This window comes from Oxyura jamaicensis, chromosome 4 (genome assembly GCF_011077185.1).
Source record: "Oxyura jamaicensis isolate SHBP4307 breed ruddy duck chromosome 4, BPBGC_Ojam_1.0, whole genome shotgun sequence".
Classification (NCBI taxonomy): domain Eukaryota; kingdom Metazoa; phylum Chordata; class Aves; order Anseriformes; family Anatidae; genus Oxyura; species Oxyura jamaicensis.
In genome coordinates, this window is record NC_048896.1 from 43,027,025 (window position 1) to 43,049,326 (window position 22,302).

The 22,302-nt window shown below is 36.4% G+C and overlaps 1 protein-coding gene across 25 annotated transcripts in view; it reads left to right on the forward strand.

Moving 5' to 3' along the window:
- Positions 1 to 22,302, forward strand: part of CAMK2D (calcium/calmodulin dependent protein kinase II delta) — a 167,436-nt gene that overhangs the window by 137,514 nt on the left and 7,620 nt on the right. For 14 of the 25 annotated variants that reach the window (XM_035325607.1, XM_035325606.1, XM_035325604.1 and 11 more), the window contains 4 exons: positions 1,859 to 1,907; positions 8,497 to 8,580; positions 20,105 to 20,180; positions 21,364 to 21,458. In XM_035325607.1, the coding sequence (XP_035181498.1) occupies positions 1,859 to 1,907; positions 8,497 to 8,580; positions 20,105 to 20,180; positions 21,364 to 21,458 (304 nt within the window). The remainder of the gene's footprint in view (positions 1 to 1,858; positions 1,908 to 8,496; positions 8,581 to 20,104; positions 20,181 to 21,363; positions 21,459 to 22,302) is intronic. The other 11 variants (XM_035325629.1, XM_035325612.1, XM_035325622.1 and 8 more) reach the window with 1 other exon arrangement.

A 22,302-nucleotide genomic window follows, 5' to 3' on the forward strand; every position in this document is an offset into this window, starting at 1 on the left:
CCTAGGTTTCCTGCAAAGAATTTACTCTTCAACAAAAATTTCCCTGTTTACAGTGCTGACTTAAACATTTGTCATTTCATTCATCTAGTCTAACTACTTGTGATTATTTTATGAGAGAAGGACTGAATCTGAGTGAAAAAATAACGCATGCAGGCATTTCTGAGGCATGAACGTGCTGATGGTGTGTATTGTGCTTGTGTTCTCCATTCCTTTATGTACCTCTGTAGAACTTTGAGCTCTTATTTTCATGTTACTACTTTTTCAGCTCCCCAAGTTTTAACTCGAAGGCAACAAACAGCCTGTTTGAATTCTAATCTAAGCTTTGTTGCTGAAGTCCACTAAAGACCAAAAAAAAACCACAAATACAATATTGGCATGACTACATCTACTTGACTATATTATATAATCATAGCAATTAAGATACTCAATGTCCCAAAAAGTCACAGCAGACAAGCAAATCACTTAATGCGGAGAGTTACTCCTAAATTTGTCTGAAAAACTGATCATTATAGTATGGCAACTGGAGTGGATGCTTCAATATTACAGGCTACATCTGCCGTGTGAGCTTGTGCATGGTGTTTACAACTTGTTTTCGTGTGGGGTTTTTGTTTACTTATAAGTACCTAATACTTGAAGTAAAAGAGCATGATACATCTGTGTAGAGTGAAACATCTAACACCCGCCAGTACCAGAAAGCATGGTGACTTGTTTGGTTTTGTTTGTGTGCGAGTTGGTTCATGTAGTTTTATTTATGGATGCACATCTGTTTTGCTTTTTAAGGTCCAAGTAATGCATTAACTGTTTGAACATTCTTTTGACTCAGCCTTATGAGGAGATGGTAAATAAAGGGCACTGTCAAATTTAGATTTTATTATTTAATTGTAAAACCCTTTTAAAAGTTAAATACAATACCACCTCTGGATTCCATCTCTCAGTAAAAAATAGCCCAATTAATCCCTTTGCTACTGAGCTGAGAGTTAAAGACTAAAAATACTGACCTACTTTTCAACAAAATATACAGATAAGAAATCAAGTTTAAAAGCTAGCAGGCTTTCAAAAATATTTACTTATTAGATTTGACAGTGCCCTGTTGAATTTGCCTGTAATATTTAATGTTTCTGGTAGTTTATGAAAGACTGAGATGCAGTATTCTTGTCATTTTAACTGTGTGGTGGTTTAAGTATAAACTTTCTGATAGACAAGTCATTCCTCTGGATGGCTGCTTGAGGAATACTGCTACAAAGATACCTCGCTGTGTCGAAGTTGTTATAAACTTACCAATTCAATGTCTGCTGTGATTCTTTTTTAATCACAAAACATAAAACCTTAAAAACAACATAAAAATAACAGAAATTTATCCAAGTTCCTAAAATAACTGGGAGACTTAATTTTAATGCATATTGTGTAAGAGATTGGATAAACAATTGAGAATTGCAGAATGAAGAAGTCTGCATATTTAAAAATTGGACTGGAATGACTTTACACAGTTGGTTAATCACTGGTTAATCAGTTAAAATGGCAAGCTCTCCTCCTACTTGGCTGAGGTAATTCATATAACATTTCAGATGGACTTTGTACAGTTGGATGATTAAGAAAAATGTTGCCTTTACATTCCTGTGAAGTAAATGCATTAGACAGCAGGAAATGTATTTATGTTCCCTTTTGTAGTGAGCGGCGATGTTTGGCATCAGTTTCAGGTTGGAAATGTCTCAACTGGTTTGTGACCATTTGTTTGTGAATTACATCCCACCCTGCTTCAAGGCTTTGCATGATACCTGTAACTAACTGTAATTTTCAAAGGCACGCAAATAAGACTTGGCTTATTTTATACATTCTGCTTATATTTATTTCTCAACAGGAATCAACAGAGAGTTCCAATACAACCATTGAAGATGAAGATGTGAAAGGTATGATTTTCAGCTTGAAACATATGGAGAAGCAATAACATGAGTTATGTGAAAGTATTTCAATAGGTCATTAAACACAAAAACTCCTAACGAATCGTAAGAGAGACTATTTTCCTTTTCTAAATGAAATGATTTTTACCGTCTTCCATACTATTTTTGACATGTTTCAGACTTACCATTGGGTTTTTAGTTCCCAAGATGTCATTTGTCAGAATGTTTTGGAGAGAAGAACATGAAATTACTGCTTATTAGCTGAGATACCAGTTCCAGTAATAATAGAAGTAGAGTAAAATGCATCAGCGCTTTTCAAGTCTTACTGAGTTTGTGTACTTTTTGCATACCTTTTTTTTTTTTTTTTTTTTTGAGGTCAGCATTTTAATTTTTATTCTGTTCAGATGCCAGTGTTTTTTATGTTTCTAGGTTGTTCTGGCCATTCAGTTATTTTAACCTTTTGTTATTCAAAATCTAAAATCAACAACTTTTTCTATATAATTAGTTCTAATTCTGTAAATTCACAGATACTGGTTTTGTTTCTTATTTTTTTCCCTCTAAATATTATACTGTGATGTCACTCATACTTATTTTAACAACATTTTCTTTTGAAACTGGGTATTGGGTTTGCATGTCACTGGTTCACAGAAATGGTCGTCTTTCAGCCCTAAAGAAAAATGGTATATGTAAAAGTGAAATGCAAGTCAAAGATGACAGTAAAAATAAAATGTAGAGAATGGAAAAGAAAATTCTTAGATAATCATTATATTATGTGCATTGCTTGATTTTGTAAGTAGTATAATTCCTGTAGGAGTCTTAGAAAGCTGCACCTGAAAACACAGGCTTGAGTCTGCTGAAGAGCTTCATTGGTCTCAGACAAGTATGGGAGCATTTAAGAATGTAGAAGACATTCAATCATAAAGTAGTTAAAATTGTATCAAAACCATCTGGTGCTCAGTTTCTGGTTGGCAGAACAGCTCTTATCCATGTTTGATAAAGAAATACCGGTATTGCCAGGGTAATAAATTGATAGTGTACTGTTTTAGAACTACGTGGTAGTTGCTAATCAAACATTAAACAAGGAATACAAGATAGGATAATTTCTTTAGTAAGGCACACCACTGTCTAAGCAACAGTTCAGATGAGCATCATTTACCTGGCAATATTGTGCATGCTTCCTGTCCTAAGCAAAGAATTTCTGTGGTTATTCAGGAAATGGCACATTTACACAGTTTGTAAAGGCAAACAAATTCCGATTCCACTCCTTTTGTGTGCTATCAAATAATATCCAGGGTTCATATCGCATATATTTTATTATGCAGAGCATATTCTTACATTTCAAATATTGTCATTGCAGAAGAATCAATAACAGAAAAAAAAAATTGTAAGAACTCATGTAATCTCGAGGAGACATAAGTCCATATTCTGTTCCTGCAACTGTAGTGTAGCAAGGAGTCAGGAATAGCAACGTGATTATAAGTGCTAATCCTTTCCTTATGCCCCACAATGGAAGAGCAAAATAAATGCAAGGATCCTATCTACCTGGGCAAAACTTACTCTGCTATCCAGAATTTAATTATGCGTTTACTAACTAATTGCCTTCTCTTTCTGATACGTTCTGAAAAGGGTGACATTTCATGTATCCTTATTGATCCCTTAGTTATATTCCACTATTAGGATAAGGGAACTCATGTTGGCAGAGGAATAAGTTCATATTCTGTACAAACTTGTTTTATATTAGTGAGGGTTTCTGCACAAATATAAGACCAACAAACAAACCTATGAATATGAATAGGAGAAACAGGAAAGGACAACCTTTCTAGGTAACAGTGTGTGTGATGCAGGATGTTTATAAGCCTTTTTATTTTCAGAATTGACATGACCTTTGCAAATCCTGATGTACCATTTTATGGATTGGTTTTATACAATATGTAGTTTATACTAATTTTATTGACACGTAATTATCTTTGTTATGTCAGTGGTTCATTTGTATTGGCAATATCTCTGTAAAAATGAACCAAGTGACCCTGAACACCACTAAAGTATCCAAAATATATCAGATAACATTTGCATTGGGAAAAAAAAAAAAAAAAAAAAAAAAAAAAAAAAAAGAAGAAAGAAAGAGGCGCAACAAAATACCACGTTGTATGGTTATTTTTCAAGTACTTGAAACTTTGAAAATGAAGTTTATTTGGTGTTAGTTTTACTGGTATTTCGCATCCTGAAGTTTGTTCTGACAAATTTCTTGCTTTCAGAACTTTTATAGTCCTAATGCTCACAGAATGGTTGAGGTTAGAAGGGGCCTCTGGAGGCCACGTGGTCTGACCCCTCTGCTTACACAGGACCATGTCCAGGTGAAGATCTCCAAGGATCTCCAACCTCTCTGGGCAACCTGTGCCAGTGCTCTGTCGCTCACACAGTGAAAAAGCATTTCCTGAAGGTCAGAGAGGACCTCCTTTTTTTTCAGTTTGTGTCCCTTGCATCTTGTCCTGTCAGTGGGCACCACTGAAAAGGGCCTGGCTCAGTCGTCTTTGCGTCCTCCCTTCAGCTCTTTGTACGCATTGGTAAGATACCCCCTAGGCCTTCTCCAGGCTGAGCAGTCCCAGCTCTCTCAGACTTTCCGCATATAAACAGGGAAAAATCCTTGGAGTTTAGCAAAAATTCGGAATTGCTCTGTGAAACTACAGTCTCCTGGTGTAGAGACTGTCCAAGGAGTACAGCATGAAGCACTGCATTGAAAATGCAGGCTTTGTTACACTGTATGTGAGATTTATTTGTCCTTTACATCATGGCAGCTTAGCTCAGTCTTGCATGGGAGAGCAGAGCAAGGCCGTGGCAGCCCCGTGTCTTGTTCCAGCTGCTACTCTTAGCGCCGCTTCTGGAAAGGCTGAGGAGCCCACCTGGTGTGTGGGTTAATATCTGCAGTGCTCAGTACTGCAATGAATTTCTCTCCTCTTACATAGTTGGCGTTGGCGTCCCAGTGGTGGAGGATTTTTATCCACTGCTCGTAGCAATGCAGCTGTAAAGTGTGACTTACGTTACTGTATAAGCTGGATTTAGCTTTAATTAAGTCACTGATGTTGCCTTTTTGTTCTCAGAGTTTTAGTGAATCATTTTGCCTCCACTTGAACAAAGTCTTGGGCATGTTAACAGCCGATACCCACTCATTTTAAATAACAGCCTAGTGATAGCAGTTTGAGTTAATGCAAAGTGACGACTTGGAGAACAATTACAGGTATCTGCAGCTGATGCAGAGGATAATACAGTGTAATTTACCTTTATTCATAAGACTTTGTATTTCTTCCTTCCAACCACCATGTGTAGTTTAGCAACTAACCTCATTAAATTAATAATTTAATTATAGGGCCTCTTCTTGGTGATATAACTTGATGTTATAACCATAGGATTTTTATCTATAAAATTTTGTTTGAAGCTTACCATGCAGAATTATGTCTGAGCAATACAATTAAAAGAAAAACAACAATGAAAATATTTTGCCTAATTCTTCTACTTCATTCTGTAATATCACAGTTAAGAGCAGATTGGATGGCTACGATGTACTTTATTTCCAAAACATTGAAAAAAAAAAAAAAAAAAAAAAACTTCTAGTAATCACAGGTCTGAGAGACAAGATAATTGGATGTGTCCTTTTCTTTGCTGCATCTTAGTGAGAGATGTAAAATGAGGTAAAGTTTTCTGTTGTTTATAGCTTCCTAACCCATTTCTGTATAGTAGTGACACAAAGGGCATAAAGCAGATGAGCCAGTAAGAGCATTTGAGGCTGTACTCCAGAAAGAATGTTGTGTTGTACATTTTCTGGAGACTGCAGGAGGAGGAGCTGCATGTTACCATGCTTGCAAAAGAGGAGGCAGAGTAGTGTGTTGCTCTTGACCTGCTTTGGTGGTAAGGTGGGATGCTTTCTCCTTACCGAGAATGACAGCTTGATCTGTAACATCTGAGATGATCACAGTCACTTCATGCAATGATACAGCTCTTTCAGCATCAAATCCATGGCATAAAGCTTGGCAGTACCACTACCCTGTTCACCAGACACTGGGAGCTTGATTTGTTCCACCTTAGGGATTTCATTGTCCATTTATTTAAAAGACAAATATAATATTCCTGTCATTAACTGCTTGCAAGCTTGCTTGTTTTTCCGTTTTGGGTGTTCTCTCACACTTCTAATTTTTCCAATTGAGGTTGCTTTTCATAATGTTTTATTAGGAGTTAAAGATAGTAGTACCCCAAGAGTCCTTCTAGTGATTCAGGGAATAGGCAGTCTTGAAACCCTGACAGCTATAAGCTCAAACCTTTTGTTTAGCAGGGCACTGAGGAAAGATATTGTTCTCCTAATTGGAGAACCAAAATTGACTTATAGATGTAGGTTTTCTTGGACATCAGTGGAAAAGACTGCAGCTGGAGATAAGACACTGATAGGGATGAATGGATCTCAGAAGTAGGAGAGAGATGCTCAGATTAGTGACTGTCTGGCTCCTTACACAGATGTTCAAGATGATACTTGTCACCAGATTTGAGATCCAAAAGGAATATTCCCCACCTTAGGTGACAAAGGATCTTAAAAAATCCTTTTGCTTTTCTCCGCAGCATGGCGTACAACAAGTACCTCCTGCAAAGGAGAAAGGTAATTGGGGGTGCCATTCTGTAATTGAAAAGTAAAACTGGCACGTTTTATGGTATTATAGTATGACCTACACCTTGCAGAGAATGGCTTTTCTCTACTAGGGTGTATTCCTCCTATTGTTATTCTAATGTTGTGCATAGGCTGCACACACAGGTGCAAGGTTCCTCCCTTTGTGTGTGTTACTGGCCCACACACATTTAAAACAGTCAGCTCCGTATCAAGTGATTTTCTTATTTTTTTTTTATTGATGTGACTCTTTAAAAGCAGCATTAAAATTGTGTGAATCATATGAGTCTGTGTGGCATAGATTATGTCCAGGACAGCCATGTTTTTCTGTGCCCTGTGAGAGTGTGTGTGCATATGTATGCCTGTACAAATATTATAAATGTTACAATTAAATAAGAAAGGTATCAAATTAAAAAAAAAATAAATAACTATCCTAAATCAGCTATCACAAATTTGTCTTTAAGAACCGATTCCTACCTCTCACATCTTTCAGGGAAAGTATACAGTATTCTCCTCTCAAGTCAGGATCTCACCCTATTTTTACATTTGAAGGCAGGTATATTTACTTGGAAGACAGTGAAATCAGTCTGGTTTTTCATGTTATGTTTCACACAGAAATTTACTTTCAAAACAGCATTGAGAATCTTCATGTCTATACCTTTTTTTTTTCACTTACATATGTATTTACATCTTTTAGAAACAGAACATATTTCTTTCACTAGAAACATCACTTGGCAAGCAATGGTGAGTTTTAATAATTCAAGGAATAAACTAATTCCAGAATTCGAGTCTGAAGTTACTTGAAACCATAGTTCAAATTCCTTGCTCACGTAAATTTCAGACATCAGCCACTGATCCCATGCTTTATATGCATGACAGTGATCACCCCTAAAGATAAGGATAGGAGTAGACAGAAAAAGCATATTGAAAAATGAACTGTAATCAATGCCTTCTTCTAGGATTCTTCTCCTTCCTGTACTAATGAAATTGGAACTCTTTGGCAGCAACTCTTTGATATAAGATTTATATGTTTTTTTCAGTCACACTGTAAAATACCATTGTTATTTTTGCAAGCAATGCACACAAACTTTTGCAAAGATGAGTTGTTTAATTCATCATGGTCAGGAAATCTAGACTTCTCATGGTATTATTTTGCCCCTGGAAATGAATTAATGAAAATAGCAGTAGGATTGATGATTCCCAATGGGCAGAATTGCTGAGCTGTAGGGCACTTTACAGATGAGATAAATTCTGGGTAATCTGTGCCGCTTAATACATCTGTAAGGTACACAGCTTCAAAACATTAAACATGCAGGAGGTACGTATTTTCATATATTTTGCTAATTTATTTCATTTTACAGCTTTTGTGTTTGTTTGCATTTTTCTGTGTTTTTTTTAACCATAGAAAGAAAAGAAACCAATGTAAACTGTTTAGAACATGCTTTCATGGGGCAAAACCTCTAAAATTCTAAGAAAGATTTGTTTGTTTGTTTGTTTGTTTCTTAAGTTATTTTGAAAGCCTGTATATGTCAGTACTGGACAGAGGGTTAAAGCTGCGCTGGCATCTGAACAGAGTCATTTATGGCTATGACCTTTACTACTGTTCATTGACACCCATGCTTCCTCCCAAAAGTACATCACTGACATTGTTTGTGTGCTCAAAGATTTTGTTGCCTGTAATTATATTATCACTGTTTTTATTTTGGCCTTCTCTTTCTCTTCCTTTACATCTGCTTGACCCTCATACAGCTCTCACAAAGGAGGGTGACATGGAGAGGCTATGTTCCACCCACCACTCCTCCTCTTCCATTGCTTCTTCATCTCAGTGGTCACCATCTTTGCCATGCCCCAGCGGCCGCTCCTGCTGCCAGTGTCTGCTGAGGATTCTGATCATACTCTACCTCTTCATCTTTGTTTGTTCATATGTTGTGTTTCTTTCCATCAATTCAGCGGGCAAGTCCACGAAAAACGCAAACTCACAGAGTCATTCGCTTGAGTCTGAGCTCTCCCACTCCACTCCTTCCTCTGTACTGTGTAAGTTGAGACTCATCTGCTCAGATGATCTCTTTTGTCTCACCTTCTTTTCCCTCCCCATCATCTAAGAGTAGCACAAAAAATAACCGTTTTTTTTGTGATGTCTGATCTGGGAATTACACTTTTTTAAGAAAGCGTCAGGGTGTCAGGCTTTTTTTTTTTTTTTTAACCTTTTCATTTCTTGGCCAGGTTTCATTAATTGTAAAAATGAAAAATAAAATAAAAAAAATATATGAAAAACATCAGCAATAACAGCAGTATAAATAGGTATGTATTTCAGAAAATTATATCTTGCAGGGGTTCTCTCTGCAGTAGTTCTCAGCTTAGAGACGTTACTCTTCAACTCTGGCTTGAATCCTGGATAGGGCTTCCAGATTAATTACCTGTTATGTTTATGAATGTCATCAGGTTACTTTATTTAGCATCACCATTGATAAACCAATCTTAAAGCTGCTGGAACTGCTGTTAACTTGCAGTATTAATCCATGGCAACTGAAATGTTGCATGCTTTTTTTAAGAAGAGATCTGTGATGATTTGTGACCAATAAACTGTAAAGGAAATTGTTAGAGTGAAGAGAGTACCTTTAAACAGCTTAAATATGAGAGAAAATGGCATAGTATTAGTAGCTCATATACTGGTAAAACAGAAAAGACATCTGTGTAGATGCATTACATGTTTATAAATTAATTCAGAAATTCTTTACCATGGAGGTAGCTTGTGAGTTGAAATGGGGAATGATTTCCTAAGAACGTACATTCTGCCTGCCAGATTCTGATCTTGCATCCTGTAAGGGTAATTTCACTGAAACTAGGAATGGGCAAATGCACTGGTAATGGTGTTGTCTAAATGAGAATTTGAGTGGAATTTTTCCTAGGTGCTACTAATGCAGGTGAGAGGGGAATAAGCCCTGTAGATGATGGGTTGTCCCAGGTTACAATTGTTGACAAGTGAGAGTAAAATATTAGCTTTATTCTTAGGGAGGAACAGGATATTTAGATATTGGCAACCTGGAACCCTGTTGACACTGAGAGCAGAGCACTGCTGCACAATGGAAAAGCTCTTCTTAATTCTTTAGATAACAGTTTTGACAAGTGGGAATGAAGTTATTTTTTCTGTAGTTGTAAAAATAGTTCTAAATGAGAGATTGGCTGTTTCATGACAGAAAAGGAAGTTAATGGTGTGACATCAGTGTGACAGTAGACTAAGACACAGAGGCTTTCTTGCACAGAGGGTAGAAGAAGCTCTTCTACCTGTATACTATGCTTCAGCAGGGCACGTTATGTTAGCAGCGTGACTGTATTCAGATGTGAACTACCAGTGCTGGCAGTGCCAACTGCACAGAACCCTGAAGATGGGAGGAATGAATAGGAAAAATCTCACACACTTATATAACCAAAAGCTCTCAGTAATTCGTCATAAGACTTTTGTTCCATCTGCAGTGTATATCCCAAGAAAATCCATTATATACCCAACATTTTCAGATTTGAATTACAGTTGCCTCACATTTCATGCTTCATTAGGTAGTTAATAGTGCTAAAACCATTGTTAATGTTTAAATGCAGATGTTCATACTAATTTTGTTACCAAATTTAGGTAACAATCTAGGTGCAGTATATTAATAGCGTAGTATATATCATCATGTCTTAAGAAAGTGGACAATCTGGCATTTATTCTGTTCATTCTGTGACTTCAGAAACATGCACACTTCGTATCCACTTTGTTCTGCAAAATAAACTTATCCAAAATCACTATAAAAAGATGCAGATAGAATTCAATTTAAGGAGTACGATAGCAGTCAGACTGAACAACAATCTACTGCTTTGCTATGAGGCAGGAAAAGTATTAGATGAACCTGTTCTGGTAAAGCCGCTTGGTGGAAACACAATGGTACTACTACAGCTGGTACTTAGCCTACCAGCTGTTTTGTTTAACTCATTTACAGGTAAGAAATTCAGAGCTTGCCAAAGTCCTAGAAGGCAAAACAGAAATTAACCTAGTATCTGAACATGCACCAGACTTGCTTGTATTTTTTCCTTCTTAAGCTTCAGAATAACTTCATCCCAATAACCATCACATATGACTTAGTTAAATAACTATCTTCAGTGACCAAACAAATGGTAAAGTCCCTGTAACCTTAACTGTCCTCAAGTAAGTTTTTTAAATGTTGGGTTCTGGTGTAATATGATTTTATAAATGGCCATGATAGTCTGTGTTTTCTGTAGCTGTACGTTTAATAGGAATCTGCAGTCCTGTGTCCTGAGAAAGTTCAGGGAGCGGAGAGACTATTGTCTACCAAGAATAGGATTAATTCAAGGAAAGTAAAAAGAACTTAATTAAGTGCTGAGAGAAGGCATCAATAACATGAGTAGGGTAAAAACTGCTCGTGTGACGAACAGAAAACACATTTGAGTTAAAATAATTTTGAAATGGAATTTTCTTGGGGATCATTTTCTAATGATCATTTTCTTGGGGGTCATTTTCTAATGATCTGTTTTAGAATACTGGGAACATAAAAAAGAACTATAGGGGTGTGTACATTTGGCAGATTTACACTCATCAGAAAAAAAAAAAAAAAGATGGGAAAATAATGTCTATAAACATCTGTATTCATGTTGTAATGCATAACTTTCACTAGCAGTGAACAACAGTAAAAATCAGTGGACCTTAGTACTACCCTGGTATTAATACTGCTCTGTAGATGTTTGGGGTGAACAACATGGGAGTTACAGAAAGAATGATACAGGCTCAAGCAGTTATGATTTTTAAATGCCATCACAGGAGTATTCAGGTCAGTGGCTGTTTTCAAAGGCAAATTTGAGAATTTAAAAGGAAAAAGTTATACGGTGAAGTCAGAGTAGAAGACGGGACTGTGGGCATCAAAGGCATGTGCAATTTCTTTATGACAAAAGTGTCTGGAAAATGAGGAGGGCCTCAAAGTTTACCTGGATTAATCATGCCTGACCTTTGTTTCATGACAACACAGTGGTAAGAAAGTGGGAGTAAATAGACTACAGTGTTATCTCTGTGTATTACAGAACTGAATTCACTCTGTGTTCGTTGCAAAGTAGCAATTACAGTAATTGCACACATATAATTTAAAAAATAGAAAAATATTAATTTCTTAGCTGCTTAAACTTCATCGGCTGTCACAGACATCAGAAAGAGATGAGGTAAATGTGGTGTGATGAGGAAGGATTATCATGCAATTAAAAGAAAGTCCTGGAAAGCAAAACATCTAATAGCTGCTTGGAGTATTCAGGAATATAATTTTAAAGATAACATAGTTTTCCTTTGAGTAAAATAGCCAAATATGGCATTTCATAGAATTATTGTTTGGGAATTATTATTACCACAGCACGTCTCATAGCTTTTAAAACTTATTTAAATATTTAAAAGGAAGAAGATATAGAATTGAGGATTATTATTGATTTTCCATTGTAAAAAAAAAAAAAAAAACTATTGAAAAACAAAAAGATTTCTGCCTGTATTAGGCTAATTAGTTAGAAGTGTAATTTAAATTAAAAAGTTCACAGTGTCAAAGCTTATTATGTTTCAGTTATCAAGACTTCAAATGTTATTTCTTGAGTTGGGAGCCAGATTCCATGATAAATTTAACATGTTGTGAAACTGTAGTGCAGTATCTTGTAACTGCATTTGATACAGCTTTGTTCTGAGACTGTAGATGGTTTGTCAATAAAAATAAACATTTCCGACATATGACACAGTGCAAGTCTTAGAGAGCATCTTTAGAAATTATTAACTACACATAAATAAAACTACTTACTGCATATAAGATTTAAATAGTCAATACATGTATTTTGTTTGATCTTTTTTTGTCAGTGTAAACTAGAAAAATGATTTGCAGGGATGACTTTTCAGGATTTTACCTCCATGCCTAATGAATTAAATTTTCTTTACGCACATAGTAGGCTTGAAGGGTTTTCAGAAAGTAGAAGACCATCGGTAGCCTTAAAAACCCTTCCAAACCATCCACCTATGTCATCAATGGTTGAATCAGAGTGAATCATTAGAATCAACAGGCGCTAGGAATGAGGTGTTACTCACAAGATGACAACTCAAGTATCGTATTCAAAATCGAAGTTTAAGGTATTTTGGACTACAAGAAGTGGGCTGAGGTGTAAACTCTGATCTTACATGCACTAAATTTTGATAGAGTTGTTGAAAAATAAAGCCCCTTGTCAAAGCATGCTTGTCATTGAAGGATCTAGGTGTTTTTCATGTACGTTTAAGATTCAATCTGTCATTTGTCGCACATTTGCTTTTTTTCTTCACAGAAATTTCGTTTCTTGGATTATTTGTGGAATAAATTATAAGAGAAATTATCAGCAGAGAATTCTCAAGCGTTGGTGTGAATAGAATGATTCTGTACAACATTTGGTGACACTTGTGTTCTTCTCTGCTTCTAAGGTAGCAGTGCACAATGTAAAGTTGAGTGATATATCTGGTGCATCCATATAACCCGAGTTCATTATACAACACAGAGAAAATCTGTAGTATCTTCCATTGTACCCCCCCCCCCAAATTTTGCTCATCTTCAGAGTATAGAAATAGTATTAGTGGCTGTATGCTTTTCATCTGATTGCTGTTTGCTGGTACCATATTCTGATAAGAAATTAAGGCAGGTCCTCCCATATTGTGTTACTCAGTTTCAGAAAGCCAATGTCACCTTGGTAAGGACTGTTCTGTATTAAAATGGTAGCATAATGGGTAGGATTTGTCTCCCCAGGTTTGGACATCTACAGTGTAGTTATTTATATTTGAGCTAGTTGTCTAGATTCCCCTTATAGTCAATGCAAATAGGTCAGATGAGTCACACTGATCTTAGGCATCCATTTTAGGGTAAAATGGATTGCGCCCTGAAAGTGCTTTTTTCTTTCTGTTGACTGTAAGGGAGGGGAGTTGAGAGAACAAAATCGCTTGTCTGTATTTATACTTGTCCAAAATGTGAGGTTAATGCAATATGATGTGTACAAATATATACAGCTAAGAGTACTGAGTTGAAAAGTTTGAATGATTTTATCCTTGAGAAACAACGTGGGCAAGAAGCAGAATCATCTTAATCATCTTCAAGTTCACATGCTAATTTATAAACCAGCTACCTCATTATTTTGAAAAGGTACTTTCCTCCTTAACAGGGATTTCATCACTATCAGTTTTAAAGAAAACATTCAGTAAGGAGCATGCGGTTCCCTGATGTGGGTGTTAATGGAAAGACTGGGGTGATTGGTCTTTGCTATGGATTTCACAGGCCCTCTTGCAGGTGCTGTCTGCACTGTGCTTATTTGATAAGAAGCTGTCTTCTGAAAGACCAAAAATATATGAGCTTTATTTTCATGCTTTGCCTGTATAATGGCTGTTCATAGGGTTATTCTGTGTTAAAAGAAATATGCCAAGGAACAACAAAACCTGAGTATTCCTGTAAAATCAGTGGGGGGGTAATTAATAACCATTCCAATACTGTAATTAGGTAGTCAATCATGTAGAATATTAATGAAAGTAGAAAGAAACTCCATTATCTGAATGAAGCGTAAAGACTTGAAAAAATATTTTTTTCAGAACAAACATACTGGTGTTAGTTTTGAACAATTTCATGGGTAAAATGGTCATCAGTTACCAAGGTTTCTTTTCCATGTTTCACAAAACATGTAGTTTCTGGTATATGTATTTTGAAGACTTCATTTGCACACATCTACAGCTCACTGCTATTCTACACCTTCTCACCACAATTAAAATACCAAAAATATTTGTCATTCGTGTGTGATTCTTGTAGAGTGAATTTACTGACATTGCTTGGGGCTACAGGAGGGAAAAAAAAGCCCCATAGTTTTCTTCAAGAATAAGGTTTTGCTTTTGTTTTTTAAACTTTTTTGTTCAGTGGTACTTTATTTCACAAGCTAGGGGATTGCACCGTGTAAGATTAAGGCATTTATAGTGTTAGATGCTTTTTGAGTAAATGTTGTTTATACTTATTGTGCGTTCTTTAGACATTGGTGTTAATGGTGTTCTTTAATTATGAAAGATTATCCCTACCCTGTAGCTGAGTGAGAGAAAAAACTGTTAAATACGCCTAGAGGTTCATAACCTATTTAAAGTCAATTTATGTACAACAGCACTGCTGCAGAAATAATTTTAGTCAATGTTAGAATATGTTCCCTTCTGTTCTTTTCCTATTATTTGATCTTTTTATAACTGTTCTTCATAATATTTTTGTTTGAATTGCCTTTGTATTAGTCATGTACCTACTCACTTGCCAAAGCAGGGGTCATACTTTTTTTTTTGAACCATTAATACCTTATGACTTTAACACACTATCCCTACAGGGGTTAAGGTTTTATTTAGAGCGTAGGTCCATGATCTTTTCTTTAATGGATTTACTTCACCCATATTCTGAGCAAAGGATATAAAAGCAACCAACCTTTCCAAAGAAGTTTGCCATTTTATGCTAGCTTTCTGCTACACTATCTGCAGTCTTTTGTGTGATTAGTTTTTAGGGAAATGGCTCAGTACCCTCTGACTTCTTTTAATGTGTTTCCTCACACCTCGATTATTTTAAAAACATAGAATTTATTTTTGCTAAGTAATCCTTCACTTACAGAGATTGTGTAGTTTTATGTCATAGAAGACCATTGCCAGACACTATGGAACTCTTACATAACATAAGGCTAAATATGGCCCTGAACATGTGAAGATATTTTAAAGGGAAAGAATAATTGAGCACTTTTCCTTTAAAAGCACCATTTAAAACCATGATCACTGCACCTGAACTAAAGGATTATTTTTATGGCTTAGGAAATGCAACATTGGACTGGTGATTTAATTATTCTTACAGAATACTTCTTTTCCTTGGGTCCTTTGATGCAGTTCACTGACAGCATGGATGAGCTTCTTCTATCTTTGCATCTAGGAAGTGAGTTTCACCCACGGCATATCACTCTATGGAAATAGCCATTCGAGAACTACCCCTGTAGTAACTATGCTTACATAGAGTTCACTTCAGATTTCATTTTGCCCCTTTTGTTTTAAAAAGGTGTAATGAGAGTTGTAATTGTGCTGCTGGGGTTCTTGTTTATTTCTGTTGACACCCATCTGTCCTTAGCATGGAATTAGTGCTAGCAAATATTACGGTCTTATCCTGTATACAAAGTCAAAGCTACCTGAGGTAGCATTGACATAGGGGATTCTTTAATTAAAAATCTGAATATGCAGAAAAAGTTGTAGGACTCTGTGGAACCGTAACACACACAGCTTATAATGCCAGCGAATCTATGCCTTTTGGTTTTATCTGATTATCTCGTTGCACTGAGAGAGCATACTGATCTCTGACCTGCTTTAACCTAGGTTGAGGTACTTTAATTAGGGAATTCGTACTGCACATTAACAAGTATAGTAGCATCAAATCACCACTGTACATCAAACAACATAGTTCTCCTAGAATTCAAAACAAGCAAAGTTTATTAAATTAAAAAAAATAATATTCAAACGAAAACAGTGATTGTGAGTGACAGTTATTTGGCAGATGGGAGCTGGCCAGATGCCTGTTCCCTGCTGCCTTGTTTGTTCTCTTGTCCTTGAGTAGTTTGTAGCGTGTTTAGATGGGAAAAAAATGGAGGTTTGAAAAAGCATACATTACACAGTGTCCATCAATTTTATAAGGAAAATTTGGTAATTTTCTTCCCACTTTAATAGGTGGTAATTATTTCTGTCCTACTAATATCCATTTCACCTCCGTTCATCTCCAGTGCCCTCCAGTTTCTTCCCTGGCACTAAGAAAAAAAGCATTTGATTTGTTTCACATGTTTGCTAAGCAACAGCTGAATTTCCTTCCTCCTCCTCTCTTCATGGTTTCCAGACTCCTTTCAATTTTCTGCTTGTAGTATTCCAGTTCTCCCCATTTCCCTGCCCTTCCTGTCTCTCTCTTCTTTCCTCCCAGGCTAAACCTCAGCTTCCTAAACAACGTATTTATAGGCTAAAATACATTTGCTCTGTATTTGTACTGTCTCTCTCTGCCCACTCACATACCTACGCAAAAAGTATGAAATTTCATATTGCCTTCTTGTTGGCCATCTTTTTCTTGGAATGTTCATTCTTGCTTTCAAATGAGAAATGCCAAGAATGAGGGGGATTTTTGCATAGAGGGTAAATCCTTTTGGAACTCCAGTTTTTGAATTACACTGCCCCTTTGGCTTTCAGTCACTTTCTGCCTATGAGATTGTATAGCATACCACTGAATAAGAAGAAATCTGATTTTCTTGGGCTGCTTATGTACTGTGTGTTACTGAAAGGAAAGAGCAGCATAGTTGCTTTCGCATAGACTTTCATGTGGTGGTTGGAATTTTGTAGAAAGCTTGAGAGATGAGTTGGAAGGCAAATGACTTGGCAGCATCGTTCCGCTTCTGACAGTCCCCATTGTGAACTGCAAAATTTTCCACAAGTACTGGAAGAACTGACGCTAGCGCTGGAGTTGGACGGTGGTTGATATGAGCCAGTGATGCTGCCTTTAATCTCATTTAGTTACTTTGCCAGCGTGTAGAGCTTTCTGTTGGATGTTCTTCATACTCCATGGATCAGTCAGCAGACTAAGCTCTACTGTTAGTACTGCCCAGAGAAACTGTGCTGGAACCTATTCTGTAATATTAGGTGGCTCCTCTAAGAAAGCCTCATGAAAAAGTATTCCACTGCAATTTAATTTTGGGAGAAACAACAGAATAAAAGCAATTTGGCAATATGGTTCCATTTTTCCTTTCTCGGGCTGATGTTGAATTAAATATTGTAATTCAGTACATCAAATATATGTTTTAAAATACATTTTGATTGACCCAGTATATTTTTTAATGTATGTTTGCAAAGATTTCTCTGCACATTCAGATTGAAATCAAATCTCAAAATCTCAAAAAGTCACAGCAAGGAACTTCTGTCATTCATAGAGTCATAGAATCATTTAGGTTGCATTCACATGGCTTTAAGTCTTACTACAAAAGGCACAAACAGATGCTAGTGAATGAAGTTACGTAACTAAATCAAGTTGTTGCACACCATTCATCTAAATAATAATAATAATAATAATAAAATATTCAGCCTCTCAGTTTATTTCACAGAATGCTGTCTATATATTCAGATGTTCCCTGTTGTTTGCTGTTCCCTGTCAGAGCATGTGTAGCATGGGGAATTGTCATGATAACCCTTGGAAAATAAATGATTGAGGTTAGTCAAAAAGGAAATATTGCCAATTGTCACTAGCCAAGTGAAGTAAAATCACAAGATGACCATCTGATTTTGTCTCTTGCATGTGGAAACTACAGTACCTTTACAAACACTTTCATTGCTTACACTGGTCTATCAGCCAATAACATGATCTCAGGATTGTGTAGCAGCTCATCAGAAATTTTACTTCATTTTCCACTGTCTGATTTAATAATATGTGATTTTCTAATCTCTGATTGCAATGTGTTACCAGGTTATTCAATCAGATCCTTTAGCTGAGTTACATGCATATGAGATGTAGCATGTAAAACTTGTGATTCCCCCCCATCAAGCATGTCTGCATGTTCTGGCTTTCATTTTGTCAACCTCTGAATGCTGCACCATTATTTCTTAGTCAACCATCCTACCGCTTGGCTTGTGCTGACAATGCAACACAATGTCCACAGTTTCTTCTGTGTTGTTTGAGCCTAAGACAGTAGAGCCATTGCTGATGTACAGTCAAAAGATCTCTTCAATAAAATTATTTGTTGTTTCCACAATATTTGTGAAAAAATAAGGCGATTTGTACACTAACTGTGCTTATCCAGCATGCTGTCCGGTAATCAAAAACCACTCACAAAACATCTTACTGGACTTTAATATCCAGTTATTCTCCAATACTTCATTCCTTTCTGGTTTCTTTTTGATGCTTTCTATCTGAAAGCATTAGGTGTGCACTTAAATGCAGAATGGCAGAGCATAAAAGAAATGACGAGGGTCTAACACCATGGTGCCAGTTCTTGCAGTACAGCACTGGAGATTTACATTCTGCCTATGCTCCCTCACACTTTCTTTTTGAAGAAGAATGAGAACTGCCTCAGCACTTTGGACTTGACAAGTGTGTGTGTGAATTGTCTAATCCATGTGTAGGAGTGTGCAGGACAATTAAAGCTATTGCTTGTATGAGATCCACTAAAGCCTGGTTGTCAACATTTTAATTTCCTTTTTATTTCAAGCTTAGTCTTCCAGATCGATTTTGTGAGGTTTAATGAATAGTTGAACATATGTTAAATCCTTGAAAATGTACCAGTAAAATCTCTCTCCCTTACCTCTTTAGCATTAAACTCATAAAAATCTGTGTTGAGAGCAGTGCCACTCTGGTTGAACTTTATCAGTGTAAGGTTAAAGTTTTCAAATTATGAACGTACAGTACAAAAATATAAACCTCATTTCCTAGGGAAAAAAAAAAATTTAAAAAGGCAAACTTTAAGTCAGTTTTCAAAGTGAAGTCAGTGAGGTTTTCCATCTTCTGAAAGTCTCAGTACTTAGCCCTCGTAGAGTAACTGGTGTTACCAATGATCATACCATGTGCAGGATTCAGGATTTTTATTTATTTTTTTTACTTTGCACTGTTGTAGTATAAGTCCTATCAACATTAGCAGATGACCTGTGATCTTTTCTTGACTGACAGATCAAGGAGAAACTGTTTCACATACTTTTGCCTTTGAAATCGAGGCATTTGCAAACTGTTGGAAGTTTGAATATTCTTGCTGGAAAAATATGTATTCTGCTTGTTGTTAATAATGTTTTATTCTTCTGTTCCTATTTTAGCTTTTATTAGTATTAGTTAGTAGTTGTACTGTAATAGTCCCAAGTGATCTGATGGAGGTTTGTTGAAATGTAAATGTTACACATTTTGCAAGCAAAAGATAGTCACAGTTACAGAAGTCAAGAGTTGAGAGACACTGTACTGTAATTAGACTTGTGTGGGTGTGTAGGCATTATATGTAATCCACGAGCTTTGCACCAGGGGATCTTGATTATAGGCTTAGGGCCTGAATTCCTCTTTGGCCAAATGTGTACATTTAAGCAAAGTGAACGCCAGGTGTTACAAAGATTTCTGAAAATCAGCATTATGTGCTTACCAGCTAAAGGCCCCATCTGCAACTAAAACATTAGACCATCACTTGTAAAACAATCATCAGCTTCCTTTAATCCAAAGAAAGGAGCTGGAGATTTGGGTTTGGTTTGGTTCTGTTTTTTTAAACAGAAGATCCTTCAGTGACAGAAAGAAGATTAAATCCATGATAGGAAAGGGGATTGATCCTGACTGTTTAATTTCTTTGTGAATGCTGAAGGCAAAATAATGTATAGTAGTAATATAACATAGTGTCCTTTGATCATAGACAAGGAAGAGAAAAGGCAGTTGTACCAGCTGAAGAATGACAATACCTTTGTTACAGCTGTTGTTCTGACAGCTTTTCAGCTGTCACCTTCCACTCTACTTTCCATTTTAAGAGTTGTGTTTGTATCTCTCTCTAGCTCGTAAGCAGGAGATTATCAAGGTTACCGAGCAGTTGATTGAAGCTATCAACAATGGGGACTTTGAAGCTTACACGTAAGTTTTCTCATTTTGGAGAGACCGAGGAGAGTGGATATATCTCAAAGTACGTTTCAAGATGTATATGTAAATAAGCAAATACAAGCGTGTGTGTTTGTATTTATGTATTGCTGAAGATTGTTCTCAGATACCCTCAAGAAACATAGGAGTTGTTTGTTGCCACCTTGTCTTAGCTTTACACTAGCCTGGATGCCACTTTCAGAGGAGGTGCTAATGTAAATCTGAGGTACTGCTATGCCGAGACAGGATCATCATACTGACACAAAATATGCAATAGCCTATCTTGGTATATGAAAGTAAAGTCACATTTTTGATATCCAATCCATAAAACACACTGGAAACCTATTTTAACAGAAAAATTGCAGTGTTTGTAGAAACTGATAGTAGCTAGAAACCCATGTGTACTTTAAGGCATGAAAGACCATGTGGGATTCCGGCTCCACCAGTCTCTACTGAGCACTGTGAATTTCTGTGCAAGAATTTGCTGAGGGAAAGTTGACTGATTTCTCTCTTGGCTTTTCTGTGCAAAGACACAATTTCATCACTGCTTCTCCACTCCTCCTAACTCAAAAAAGAAGCAGAGGAAAAAAACTTCTCAGCATTGCATTTAGTCTCCTGTGTTTCTCTGGGTGGATTCTGCCCTGTTGAAGCACAAGCCACAAAGGTCAACAGTGACACTGCTCTTCCCATTTAAAGATTCGCCAACACTTTGGTGTGATCACGCTAAAACCTGTGTTGTACAAACGTCAAGTAGAAACTTATTTTGAATTCTTGTCTAAGTTTTATTAGATTAAAAACATTTAAAATCATACCTAAACAATGGTGTGAGACATGAAAAATAATTTTTGGATTGCACAGAGGCAGTTTCTAGAGTCACAGGTGAAAACTTGTGATATATTGTCATAGGATTGTCTTGTGTGGCTATATTTGGCAATCTTTCTTTTGGTCAAATGGTGACTGATGTGAAACCTAGTAGCCCTGAAGTAAGCTTGCCAAATTTACAGATTTAGGTGAAACCAGAACTCCGTTAATGCTCCCCATTTAAATTATGTTCTTTTCCAGTATAATGTCATAGGTAAGTAAGTTTCCAATGGGAATAAAGGAAACATTTAGAAAGTTCGGTCCAGCATTGTGCTACGTAACTGCATGTGTTTATTACAGAATTTCGTCTTTTCCACAGAAAAATCTGTGATCCAGGCCTCACGTCTTTTGAACCTGAAGCTTTGGGTAATCTAGTAGAAGGGATGGACTTTCACCGTTTTTACTTTGAAAATGGTAAACATTCCTTTTTCATCTCTGTATATCTTCATCTGTCCCTTGTGAATATATTTCTCCAGTCTAAACAGCATTTTTATTTAGGAGTTGATTGATTGCAGGGGAAGGAGACATTGTTTTTTTCATTTGGAGTTCGGCTATGTATGATTTTTTTGTTTGTTTCTGCTGAACTCATTCATACGTCATATAGCACCTTGGAAAGTGGAAGAAAATTTCAGGTATTTGGAGAGAGAAAATTAAGGTGTATAAAATAAATATGTATTAAAATAGTAACATAAATAAGTAATTCTTACAAGATTTATCCCTTACAAAAAAAGAGTACATCATGCTATGCTGCAAGTATACTTAAAAGGAAAATCACTAAATCATGATTATAGAGTGAGTGCAAGTAACAGTCAGCGCTTACACTGATTTTATAACGACTGCTACTACATGCTGTTTTGGGGAAGATGTTGCTCAGTCTATAATGCTGAGGATCTGATAAGCAGATAATCTGAATGAGACAGTGGCCCTGCCACGTGTGGCCATGCACACTGAAATACGTAGTGGCAGCTTGCACCTCATACCAGAGTCTCCAAGCACTTGTATAGAACGTGTCACCTGGAGGATGACTGTGCTGAAATATGACCAGGAACCCAATTGGACATTTCCAATAAAGATAGCAGATTAGAAATAGGACACGTCAAATTACTCGGTTGTTTTATTAAGCAGGTTTTAAAAAGGTATTAAAAAATGTAGCAGTTATTGCTACAAGCGTTAAGAAACTAATTATTGAAGTTCTTCCAACAAACTTAGTGCCAGATCAAAGAGAAGGAAGTTACATATAATAGTATATCAATCACTA